At 49.5% G+C, this 12,207-nt stretch overlaps 1 protein-coding gene across 4 annotated transcripts in view; it reads right to left on the reverse strand.

Moving 5' to 3' along the window:
- ZNF638 (zinc finger protein 638) overlaps positions 1 to 12,207 on the reverse strand; it is a 50,647-nt gene that overhangs the window by 8,270 nt on the left and 30,170 nt on the right. For all 4 annotated transcript variants that reach the window (XM_044428224.1, XM_044428222.1, XM_044428223.1 and 1 more), the window contains 9 exons: positions 11,611 to 11,742; positions 11,321 to 11,449; positions 10,543 to 10,584; positions 9,785 to 9,925; positions 9,420 to 9,545; positions 8,915 to 8,964; positions 3,573 to 4,932; positions 2,970 to 3,023; positions 822 to 2,085 (listed from right to left, as the gene is read on the reverse strand). In XM_044428224.1, coding sequence (XP_044284159.1) covers positions 822 to 2,085; positions 2,970 to 3,023; positions 3,573 to 4,932; positions 8,915 to 8,964; positions 9,420 to 9,545; positions 9,785 to 9,925; positions 10,543 to 10,584; positions 11,321 to 11,449; positions 11,611 to 11,742 — 3,298 coding nt within the window. The remainder of the gene's footprint in view (positions 1 to 821; positions 2,086 to 2,969; positions 3,024 to 3,572; positions 4,933 to 8,914; positions 8,965 to 9,419; positions 9,546 to 9,784; positions 9,926 to 10,542; positions 10,585 to 11,320; positions 11,450 to 11,610; positions 11,743 to 12,207) is intronic.

A 12,207-nucleotide genomic window follows, 5' to 3' on the forward strand; every position in this document is an offset into this window, starting at 1 on the left:
CAAGAAAGACTGGACAACCACATGTTGGGGGATTACATGAGCGGAGCCAGCTGGAGCTGGGGGTCAGAGTAGATGGCCAGGCAGACCCCTTCTGACTTGCTTGGTTTCTAAGTTTCTAACTAAAGGAATTTTGTGTTATTTTTGGCTCATAATAGGCAATGACAGAACAATATCTAACACAAACAGCTTCTGCACTGAAATATTTAATTCTATGCAGAACAGCAGCCTTAAAATTGTAATCTCCCCCGCTGTTCGCTTTGACGTCAGGCAGATTTTTCCAGGTTTTTCACAACAAAACCTACTCCTGTTCCCAGAATTCTGCACCTGAGGAACTGCTTTTGCAATACTGCACTCTGCTTTCAGAACACCTAGTGCCGCCCCTTGGCCTGCTCCAAGCTGGTAGAGGGAAAGGGCCCACACAGAATTGGCTCGTGAGATCGCAATGGATGAAGCAGCCCTGAGGGCACGGGGAGCTTGAGTTCCACCAAGATTCAGGGAGAGCTAAAGAAGGGCTATGCAGAAGCAAAAGCAGACCTCCCAGGAAAGAGCTTTTTACGGGCGATTTCTCGCCACTGAGCTTATGCTTAATTCCAGCCAGTTTCAAAAGCAGCGCTCAATGGAAAGACTCCTGCTTAGAAAGCGTCTCGCTGCAGGACACCTCACAGGCACTCTCCGGCCCACCTGCTCGCTATCATTACGATTACCAGCAGGGAGGTGATCCCGATTCTGCATTACTCTTGCGTTCAGACCCTTCTGCCTGGTTCTGCAATTAGAAAGTACGCACATGTATTCTGTTTTGGTAAAACTAATTCAGCTCCTACCTGCCCGTGGGTGCTCAGAACCTGTTTCTGCTTCAGATGTCTTGCCTATATTCACATCTTCCGCTCCTTCTGTTGCCTTACTGTCCTCGAATTCTTCTCCCCCTTCAGTTATTTTCTCCTCCAAATCGTCTCCCTCTTCCCCTTTAGCTCCCTGCCCGTTTTCTTCTTCAGTGTCGACAACAGAGCTCTCCTCAGAATCCTCTGCCTCAGCCTTAAGCATTTCATCCCCTTCCAGTGATTCATCCCAGCCACTCATTCTGGCTTCCAGTCGCGCACCATCTGGAATCCCTTCTTCTTCCGGACCAGCAGAAGATGCATCATCATCATCTGGCTCGGCCATTGGCATCACTGTGTCTTCTTCTGGCATTATTCTGGCATCAAATTCTTCCACGCTTCTGCTACTGCAAACGCCACCTTCCTCCTCCTCCTCCTCTTCCTCCTCCTCCTTTTCTACCTCCTCCTCCTCTTCCACCTCCTCCTCCTCCTCCTCGCTGCCAACCTCATCTACCGTAACAAAGTTAAGATCTTCTTTGAAGCGATTAAACTCTTCCAGGAAATCTTCATCATCTTCTGTCACTTCATCCAAGGTCACCAGTGGCTGGTCATCGCTATCCTCGTGGATTTCATCCACTGTCACTAACACGCTAGGATCGTCGGGCATCTGGGAAGAAAGGAAATCCGCAGAATCTTCAACGGGTTTCTGATCGTCCTCCCTGGGCTTGAGGGCTTCCTCGTCCTTGAAGTGCGAAGGCTCGTTCAGAGGCAGCTCTTCCACTTCCCCGATCTCGTCCACCGTCAGCAGTGGCTCAGCTTTGAGATCAGGCTCAAGGTCCCCAGGCAGGAAGGCATCTTTGGCAGCCGCGTCTTCTGGCTCAGAGATCTCATCCAAAGTAACCAGGGCCTGGGGATCTTGGATAACGTCATCAATCAGTTCCTCCTCCTCGTTCACCTCATCCACCGTGACCAAGGCCTGAGGATCTGGTGCGACTTCGAAGTCTGTCAGTTCTGCCGGGGCCATCCCACCCTCGTCTTCTCCGATCTCATCCAGCGTGACGAAGGAGAGCTCGCTCTCAGCAGCACGCGCAGCGGAGGTCTTGCCCTTCCTCTTCTTCGAGCTGGGTTCATACGGAGAGGGCTTCTTGGAGAGGTCCTTCCTTTTGCCTTTCACAGGGTTTCTCCGGGGCTGTGAGGGAGAGTCCGCTTCATCAGTAACTTCATCCATTGTGACAAACTCATCCAAGTTGAATGGAGAAAGCTCCTCTTCCTGCGAAGCAAGAAGATCAAGCCCAGGCTTTTAGCAAGCAAGAGACGCTTCTCAGAAGCAGACCCACAACAATCAACCCATGTGCAGCGCTGCTCAGGAGAGCGGCAGAGGGAAACTGGAGGCCACCACGGCTATCCGAGGCATTCTAAAGTGCAAAAGCAGACCCTACTACCCTTCCCCCTCTGAATCTCCAAGAAATCCAGCTAGGAGTTGGGGGGGAAACACTCTTTCTTCTCTTCTGCCTGCTTCTGTGGGGCTACTGCATCGGCCATCAGAAAGCTAGATTCCCCAGTCCCTCATTACATTTGGATGCCGGAAAGCACTTCCTGACAGTGAGGACCCCGAGGATATGGAATGGGCTTCTATGGGAGGTGGTGGAGGCCCCATCGGTGTGGGTGTTCAAGGACAGGCTGGACATACACATGGTGGGCACGTCATGAGCAGAGCCGGCTGGAGCCAGAGGTCAGACTAGATGGCCTGAGAGGCCCCTTCTGACTCACTCTGTTTCTGTTTCCCTCTCTCCAGTACTGTTAATTGCATAGGCTGGTTCTTTCACCTATATATAAGATGCACAATCCCACTCCTCAAAACTGAACCAAAGCCAAATTCCTTCACTTGCCTGTCACTCAAAGAAGAACTCAGAGAGAGGCTGGGGTGGGGAGCCAACTTTCATCTTGTTTCCCCCCACTGAGGAGATAAGCCTTTATGTTCTGAGGGCCGGCACCTTCGGGCTTCTCTGGCTGGGGCATTTGACCTGACCTTCCCCAACAGGAAGTTGCTATGAAGAAAAGAATCCTCTCGAGAACTCGCTATGAGGGGCGGTTCTAGTGGCGCCTGGCATGCTTCTGATTGCAGCACTGCCCCCCCCCCCCGCGATTCCATACCTCCTTTGGCTTCGGGTTGGGTTTTGAGGCTCTTGGATTTCTCCCAGTGGATACCTGAAAAAAAGTGTTTTAGAGTGGGTGAAAAAGACAAGCACCGTAACACCTGACTCCCCTTCAAACAGAGATGAAGTTCATGGCATGCTCAGCAGACGGAGATCGTGGCGCTGTTTTTTACGGTCCAGGTACTGAGTGCATCAACTATGCTGTGGATACCTTCTCTCCTTCCAGCAACCGGTCGGCACGAGCACGGGAAGCGTCACCTTGCAACAGAGGAGGCGGCACCAGTGGCAGGATGCAGAACGAGACTCGCCCGCTTGGAACCGCACCGCCAACAGCTGACGCGCTTACCCTCGGATTTACCCAGAAGAAGTCATCGTCCTTCACAGCCATCCTGGGAAACCTTTTCACCCTGCGTGTCCCGGGTACCGCAGCCCGCTGCGTGGCGCCAGGCTACTTCCTGGCCCCGCACAACGGAACGGTTTACAGACAAGGGGAAGGGAGTGGGAGCGAGCTACCGCCGCACCTCTGCTTCAAGGCCTGGAAGAAGCACCAGTGTTAGTTACCGGGCAGGCATACCGAGCCAGGGCTTTTGCCCTTCCTCACCTTGTTAGTGCTGTTGTCTCTCTTCACGCTGGGCGATCTATTCTCTCGCTCCCGGGTCTGCTTTGGGCTACCCTTAGTTTCCACTTGGGAGTCCTTGTCTTGCTGCGAGGAGCTCTTTCCACTGCCTACCACAAAGACGAGAGATCTTATGCTCGGCTTCGGTCTGCCGTTATCCGGCAAATGCGTCTTGCTGGTAGGCCTTTGCTGACTCGCCTCCTTCGACACAGGTTTCTTCTCGGTGCCACCTCGGTTCTTGGTGACAGGCTTCACGGTCGTCTTCTGCTGCTCTTTTCTCTGCACTGCAGCTCTTGTCCTTGATATGCCTGGAACAGACATCAAAGCCTTCAGGATCATTTTGCTAGCAGACGTACCCTCCGCACTGGTTGCTGGTTCTGCTGCGAGCATGCTAGTTTTATGGGATTCATCGGTTTCTGCTTGCTGTGGTCCTTTGCTTGGCTGTGCCTTGGCAGGATTTTGTCCAGGATCCTCTTCCTTGGTGTTTTTTTCAGGTCTCTCCTCCCTGCCTGCTGCGTCAGTCGGCCCCCGCTCCTCGGGGTGCTTCTCCACAGGTGCCTGAGCCGGGGCCATTTGCAGCACGGGCTTCCCCGTTAGGGTCTCCTCGGCCTCCACCACTGTCGCCTCCAACTCTGCCTCCATGCAGGGTTCAGCGGGGAGCACGGGGCTCTCAGACTCCTCATCTGCTGCCGTCCCACCTCTAGTGTCGGGCTTTTCTGCCTCTTCTGCTACGGCTTCGGCACTGCCTGCTTCTGGAGCTATGGTGCTGCTACTTGCTAGGAGCTCATTTCCTGGCGGGGCCTCTGCGGGACCTTCCGCGGAGTCCAGCGTGACCCGCTCGGGGACAACGGCAGCCGAGTCCTCCCGCTTCACTGCCTCGGCAGAGTCTGTGCCAGTGCCACCCTTTGTGGCCACGCCGTGCAATGCCTCCGAGGGTTCGGCAGCAGGAGCAGCCAGTTCCTCACTTGTGCTCCCCCCTGTGCAGGTGGACGCACTTCCTTGCAATTCAGCGTTAGGGTTCTCTGTGCCTTTCCCTTCATTCTCGTGTTCAGATGGCAAAGCAGGAACTTCTTCCAGCTGTACTTCCGGTAAGTCCAAATCAGCGGGGACACTGGCTGTCGCTGCTGTTCCGGTACCAGGGTCCTCTTCGGACGCTCCTGCGTGCAATGGTTTTGACGGAGCACCACATACCAGAGCCTCTGCCTCCAAGCGCTCTGTCTCCCCTTCTGGAACCTTAGCCTTCAAGTTAGAATGGGGCTCTTCCTTGGCCTCAGGGGGCTTTGCTGGGGGAGCGGCAGATGGCTGCACCACGCCTGATCCTTCAGGAATTGTTTTCAAGTCAGGGCTAAATATATTTAAAAAAACAGAAGAAATCAAGCTATGCAGACAACTCCACAGTTATCAATAACTTCCTGGCGCCAGCGGCTGGGGTTTCCTGAGGCCTTAGAGCTGAGCACTGGGAAACCAAACCTACCATCTAAGCTGGCCTCAATATTGTGCCAAACCCTCTCGCCTCTCTCTCTATGCCGCTTGAGTGTAGTGGGCGTGTTAAGGTGGTTGTGTGAGGTGGTCCTCTGGAGGCAGTGTTCGCTACAGTGTTGCTCTGTAGCCCTGGAGCGGACAGGGCACCTCACAGGTTGGGCATGACAGCGGACAGAACACAGGCACACACAAAGAACACATGGCTCTGCTTCTGGATAAAGCTAATTTAGGTTAGGACAGGAAACTTTCTGATATGTTGACCACCTTCCTTTGGCTTCACGTCAGAAACTGGGGCACCTAGTGGGCTGTTATGTATGGAACTGAATGAACCGGGGTAGGAGCACAGGGAGTGGAAACATCTACGCATGCGTGGACGTTTGAAGAACCTTCGGTCCAGAAAGCGGCATGACTTTATTTCGTGTTTCTAATGGCTCCCAAAATAATTTAGCTTACGGAAACAATGCGCGGGACAGCGTGTCACAAGGTGTTTCCACTTTCAAGGAACTAGTTTAAGAGCACGAGAGCAGCTCTGCTAGGTAAGGATCGAGGATCCCGCTTGTCCGGACAGCGGACAGGCAAATGTGCGCTAGGCGGCTGCAAGGAATGCATGCAGCAACATCGTCCAATTTTCCTTTATGGGGGGCAGCGGGTGTTTTTCAAGATGGGGTTGTAGCCTTGCTGTGATGACCTAGGAAAGGGTGCTGAGTCATCACGTACCACCGCAGGAAAAAGAGACCCATACGTAAAATTTAGATCTGTCATCATGTTTGTAGGATGGGTGAGAGGGAAGCCCGTCACGACACAGGCACAAGACGAGCGAAGCAAAGATTAATTGTGTTGAGTGCGCTGCAGTCTACAGAAGCGAAAGAATTCAAGTGTACAGAAAGCACTTACAGGCGATGAACTGCGCCCGCCTTTGTGTCAGGAAAGAGTGGCCCTCAGAGTCACCTTGGATCATGAGAACAATGAGCCCTGGCGGAGTAGGACCCATTCCAGAAGATGGTCCAACAGCTCTGCACACAGAACCAAGTATGCAAGAAATTCTCTGCGCACAGTACCAAGCATACAAGAAATGCTCTGCGCACAGAACCAAGCATGCAAGACACTTGTTCAGTTGATGGAAAGGCTTTTAGAGGCCGAGCATGGATCGGCCTGACTTTTATACCCAGAAAGGGCATGCAGTGACAGAACCTGCAATTAACGAAGCACTGCAAGATGTGCTGTGCTGGCATGCGGAGGAGAGTCCGCGCATGAACTGAACACAGGTAAAGTCCCTGCAGCTTCTGGCAAACAGGTGTGATCTTCCAGCCGTGGGCGATGAGGTGAAGTTCAACATCAAGGTGTTCATATGATGGACATGTAAGGCACCCCGAATAAAATCCTGAACAATGCACAATGAAACGGTCTGGAGAGGTTGTTGCATGGCTTTGCTTCAAATTTAAAAGTTGCCCACAGCCATGCACAGAACAAGCTTGAACTGTGAACATCTTCAAAATGAGCGTAACACAGATATTCCTTCCTTTTGGGCTTTCATCAAAAAGAATAAAGAGGTACCATGCACATGCCTTTTTCGGGTGAATTCAAGCAGGCAAATCACCAGATTCAGACTTACTTGCCAACATTAATGAAAGACTATTCAGAGTCCCCAATCAAAAGAATGCAGTCTGCCACAAACAAGGACAGCTGTCTGCACCGCAGATCAATGATTTAAATGGAACTGGGCGTAAGCAATTTATTTTGGAATTCCCAGAACATTCTCTCAGAACGAAACACCTTCTGGTGCTCTGAGTTCTTCAGAAGCCCAAAAGCATTAGACAAAACAAGAATTCATAGGCAGTAATGAAGCGCTGTGTAAAAGGGATGGAACAATGCAGGACCAACCATAAAGAAATGTGAGGAATCACTCTGAACAAAGAGGCAAGAATTAAAAATCTTGACTTAAGGCAGCACCATAAAGCCTCACTGGAAGTGCATCTGTCCACAAAAGTGCTTCTGCGCAAAGGCAGTTGCTGCAGTCTTGTGTCCTCTTCAGGCTACAGAACAGCCGAACAGCGAACAAGAGCAAAGAAGGCCGTGACACACGTGGCGTAAACCCTGCTATTGCTCAGCCAGTCTTCAGTCATCTTAACGCAGCTCTGGAAAAAAAGGTTGACGGAAGCATGCCACCAGGGCACAGAAGGAGGAGACGGAGGGTATTCAGGCAAGCTGGTCCATCGCCCCATCGAGAAAGCGAAGTGAGCAAGCATCTGCCCTTTACTCACACTGGCTAACGCTGACTAAGTGTTAAAAAGCATTTCAAGGTTTCCTGAAGTGACTCTGAACAGCCTAAACCCAGGAGTGCAATTCCCATTTGTTCCCCAGTGCAACGGGGCAAGGGCCCCAAGGCAAGGGAAAACCTGTCTCATTACTGTACTCTGTGGCTTAAAGTGTGTCTTCTCCACCGTATCGGTGCTTCAGGTGACTGTGTAAGGGCGTGCACTGTGCTGATGGGCAAAGAAACTATCTCAGCATCCGTTTAAACGGTTCAGTGAAGGACAAGTCTTGAAAATAACAACTTTACGTGTCTACCAACCACACTGATGTCTGCACAGAAAGAAGACTTTTATATGCAAGGCATGTACAGAAATATGCATGAAGCTGGCCCAAACAGGGACACTGCGAAGCCACTCTGTAACACGAATCCCTCAATTCAGCCTGGGGGTTTCTCCCAACCCTCCATCCCCCTGTAACTTATCAGGACCCGGCTTTTACACTCACGGAAGGAAACAGCGGATCAGTGCCCGGGGGTACGCAAAGTGTACATATACAGCAGTAGGAACATGTGTTGCACTTGTGTCGCAGGTGCACACAATCCGTAACTAAGCAGGCTGAATGTGTATACATTAGCACTCTGGGAAAAAAATGCCATTTTATTGGTTGTGAAATAGATACATACAACCTGCCCAAGATCTACAGTGTCATAAAGAAAAACACAGGTGTAATTTTCAATTGTAAGTGGAGCACATTTATTTACACTACATCTGTAGGCTATACAGCTATGTAAACATCTTTCTTTTAAGAAGAATCTGGCGAGGCAGAAGTCATTCAGAGAGCAAATATCTCCTGTTTCAACATACATAAAATGACCTTTACTCCCTCATTCATCTATGCTCTATGGAAATAAAACTAATTCCAATGCAGCCATTTAAATCTGTGTTAACTCACCCATAGTTAATTATGTACTGACAGGATGCGTCACGCACTTAGCATGTTCTTTGACATACTTTAAACCGTACTGCCCTTTTCTGACATCTGCTCTATCACACTCAAACGGTTTGATAGTTTCAAGCAGAGCAGCTTCAGAACCAAACATGAGCGGCATGGAAAACTGATCACAATAAATAGTTTCAGAAAGGCACCAATCAGATATTTGGAGAGATTTTGAGAGAAGTTCTGAAAGCACCTGGATTGAAAATAATCTGCCGGACACATATAATGACATGTATTATTGCAATATGTTAGCGGAATTGTAATTGCTGTGCATTCATCTGAACTGCTGAAATCGGGAAGACCTCCTGTGTATGGTTTAGGCTGCATCCCACTAAGGTCGTTGGCCAAGTCCCACCCATGTTAAAGGGACATTCAGAATATGCGTGTTGCTTTTAGCCACGGCTACTGAGTGACCAGTGCAGAACAGAGCAGGAAGAGGAGACTAAGTCCTTTCATAGATTTCTTAGCTCCTCTAAAGAAATCAGAATGCAAAGCTTACCAGGGAGAGGAGAGCCGGAGAATTAGTTGGCCTTGCTCATTCATGAATTAACACACACAAACACACACATGCTTCAAATATTAATTAAAAATCATACCTCTCTTTGACAGGCTCTTGCTTTCTGACCTCTTTTCTTGTGACCTCAGCCTGTAAAAAAGGAAAAAACACTTGCAGTGGTTCAGAAGACGTATCATGCCAATGCACCTGCCCAAGCACAAGTGAAAAAAGAGGACTGGCGCCACTTCCTGCACTCAAATACTTCTGGGCAGCACAACAGAAAAAGAAACCGGGGGGGGGGGGTGAAATGGAGACCTACGTGAATCACATCCTCCACAACGCACCTTTCAATCATACAGTGACCGCATCCCCTGCAAGTTACACCTGACCCGGACCCCAGACCAATTCCAACCTTCAAGGAAGCTTCTAGACAGGCGCCTCTCCATCTGCCCACAACCCTCCCCTTAAAACAATGAAGAGGGAAAGGGAAACCAACGAGCATTAACATCAAGCATCTGCATTCAGGTTAATGCTTCACAGTGGCTTAGCTTTACGGAGGCCGCAGAGGCGGAAAGCGTGGACCCAAATGACTGCTATGCACTTACTGTCAAAGGCTCGATCTTGGGTGAGCGCGAGAACGTTAACTGTGACTCCCCCAGACTGTAAGGGTACCTCTTCAGGAAGCGACACATGGATGCGGCCGACTCGGCGCTCTCCAGCTGAAGGATTGCCTTGAGAGTTCAAACACAGGTTACTTAATGGGGGGCGATGGGATTTTGGGCAACGGGGGGCACACGTGAGATGGACCCTCCTCCCCGGCCCACAAGTCTGGCTATGTTCTTTAGAGAAGAGGGTGCTGATGCTTTTAAGCTTCCTGTCCTGACCAACCAAACAAGAACAGAACACCTTTGCCAGTGACGTGCTTGCAGAAGGTGAGAACAAGAGCTAATGGCAGAGCGACGTTATTCACCTTGTTCTTGTTTGTTATCACCATGTAGTGATCCACTCGTCCAAATCGAAGTCCAACACAGAGTATTTCAAGTTCTGAATAACCACCATCTGGCAAGTTGCCCAGATGCACAAACTGGGTATGAACAGCTTCTGTATTCACCTGGGAAAAGAAAGCAGAGGCGCCCATGCAAGCAGTGGCTTCCCAGAGGACGGATTTTGCCCAGAGCTTGGCCAATCAGGATAGAAAGTTCCCCCCCCCCCACTGTGAGCGAGCATTTTGTTCTTTCTCTCATTTCTCTCTCGTTTGGCTCACTTGCTTGAGCTGTCTGCTAAGTCTATCCTGCGCACACCGCAGCCGCGCCTCAGTTCTCGTTCCTGCTCTTTGTGTGCACCATTTTGAGATCTATCGCTCCCTCCCAGCTCTCTTCCAAAAGTGAGGACCAGTCTTGCCTGCCACCACTGCTTCACATTTTCAGTATAAGCGAAACACAGGACACTCCGGCGCTCTGCAGTGAGCTTTACTGGTTCAGCATCGTTCGTTTTCCCATCCCACTTCTAGTTACAATATAGAATTAAGCCCTGAACAAAGATGGCCAAAGCTCAAAACCAAAAGAAATGCCCATTCTTTGCAAACTACTGAACATTCTGAAATTCACAAATCATGGAAGACAAGCGCTACTTCATTGGTTGCCCTCAGCCCCCTTGCCCATCCTGAAGGCTTAAGCCGAGAGGCAAAAACTAATTAATGGCCCCTTGGTAATATTTCTGCCTTCTTACCTTTGGATTGACTTCTTTAATCATGGTAATAAATATAGCCTCCTAAAGAAGAAAGGACCAAGAACATTTACTTAGTGAATATGGGATATGTCCACCTATTTATACATTATACGAAGATCACACCCATTTGGGTTGGATCTAATTTTCTGCATTGTTATTGCTTGAATTTCTAGCCTTGGCCTTACTTTATGAGGCTATTCCTCCCCGTATGCACCTAAAATGTTTATCGCTTCATGTATCTGATGGGGGGGGGGGGGGTTCCAGCCTCTGAAAACGTTTGCTACAATAAACATGCCACTTTTTAACAAGTCACTACGTTCTGATTTGGCTCCTTTTCTGGAATGAATTTTCAACAGACATTTAGGCTGACAAGAACCCTTGGGAATATATGTTGATGTGGATAGCCATTGACCAGCTCTGCTTTCATTATGGTCTTCCACTTCCAGAAGACTTTCCCAAGATGGTAATTCAGTAAGTATACACTAGATCAACAGGTAGATTCAGGCTCCAAAGGTAGATGCCTGGATCATCCCATCTGGCATTAGGGTCTTGCACTTGGATGTCAAGCTAAGCATGCTTAACTAAAACCACATCATGAAGAACTTTCGCCTGAAGCAATAAAACTGGAACCCACCAGTGAGGAAGGACAGGCAAGTGGCTCCAGACAGACAGCATTTCTCAGCTATTCTCAACAGAATACACCACCAAGAAAGCATCAGCTATTGGGTGGTACAGAAACGAAATACATAAAAGGAATGAACCCGTCCTGTTAACCAACCTCATTCGTGAGATCCTTGAACTCGGGTACTGACGTAATGCACAGCTGGTTATTTTCCACCCACATTGGAAAGCAGGAATAAAATTTCACCATGGACTCTGCTGATTTGCGACTTATCTCTATATATGCCTTTGGAAAAAAGAAGGAATCCCCGTCAGTTGCCTGATGACTTTCCTCTCCCAAATTAAAGCAACATGCAGAATTGTTGGTGGTTCTCCAAGAACGCTGAGCATTGCTAAGTGATCAGTGCCGCACTTCTCCGTTTGAAAGCCTTGAAATAATTTGCATACCTTCTTATGTGAAGACACAATTAAGACATCTTTCACTTTCCCAAAGGGCTTGGTTAAGTTTGAAATCTCATCCAGAGTTAGCCCTGCCTCAGGCAAGTTGGAAATAAGCACTACACACATCTCTTCTGCATCCTAGAAAAGCAAAAAGGATAGGTCAGAATACTTCATGCCGCGTTTCCCAACGCTTAGCTTACTCTTTCTCACTTTCTCCAAACTTCAGCACAAGTGAGAGCAATCGCGGTCTTCACTTTTGTGAAAGGAAAAGCACTCAGGCTCCCTCTGTGGCAGAGACAGGACCAGTTCACACAAACACGGCCGCCCACCAGGCTGTATACTGAGGTCACAGGGAATCCTGGCATATGCTGGCCACCTGTCTTCCCGTTTCACCCGCAGCCTTATCAAGCCCTGTGCATCTGGCAAGGTGAGAGTTAAACAACTGCTGCATAATCCATGGGCTGATTTAGGGTTACGCGCAGCTGTGCATAAACTTAAGCAAGTCTCACTAGGCTGCTACAGAATAAGCCTGGCCTTGCTAAACCCTGAATGTTCAAAAGGCTTGGGGTGGATAAATAAGATGTGTTGGGCTGGTCAGTCTTC

This window comes from Varanus komodoensis, unplaced genomic scaffold, assembly GCF_004798865.1.
Source record: "Varanus komodoensis strain SLA01 unplaced genomic scaffold, ASM479886v1 scaffold2, whole genome shotgun sequence".
NCBI lineage: Eukaryota > Metazoa > Chordata > Lepidosauria > Squamata > Varanidae > Varanus > Varanus komodoensis.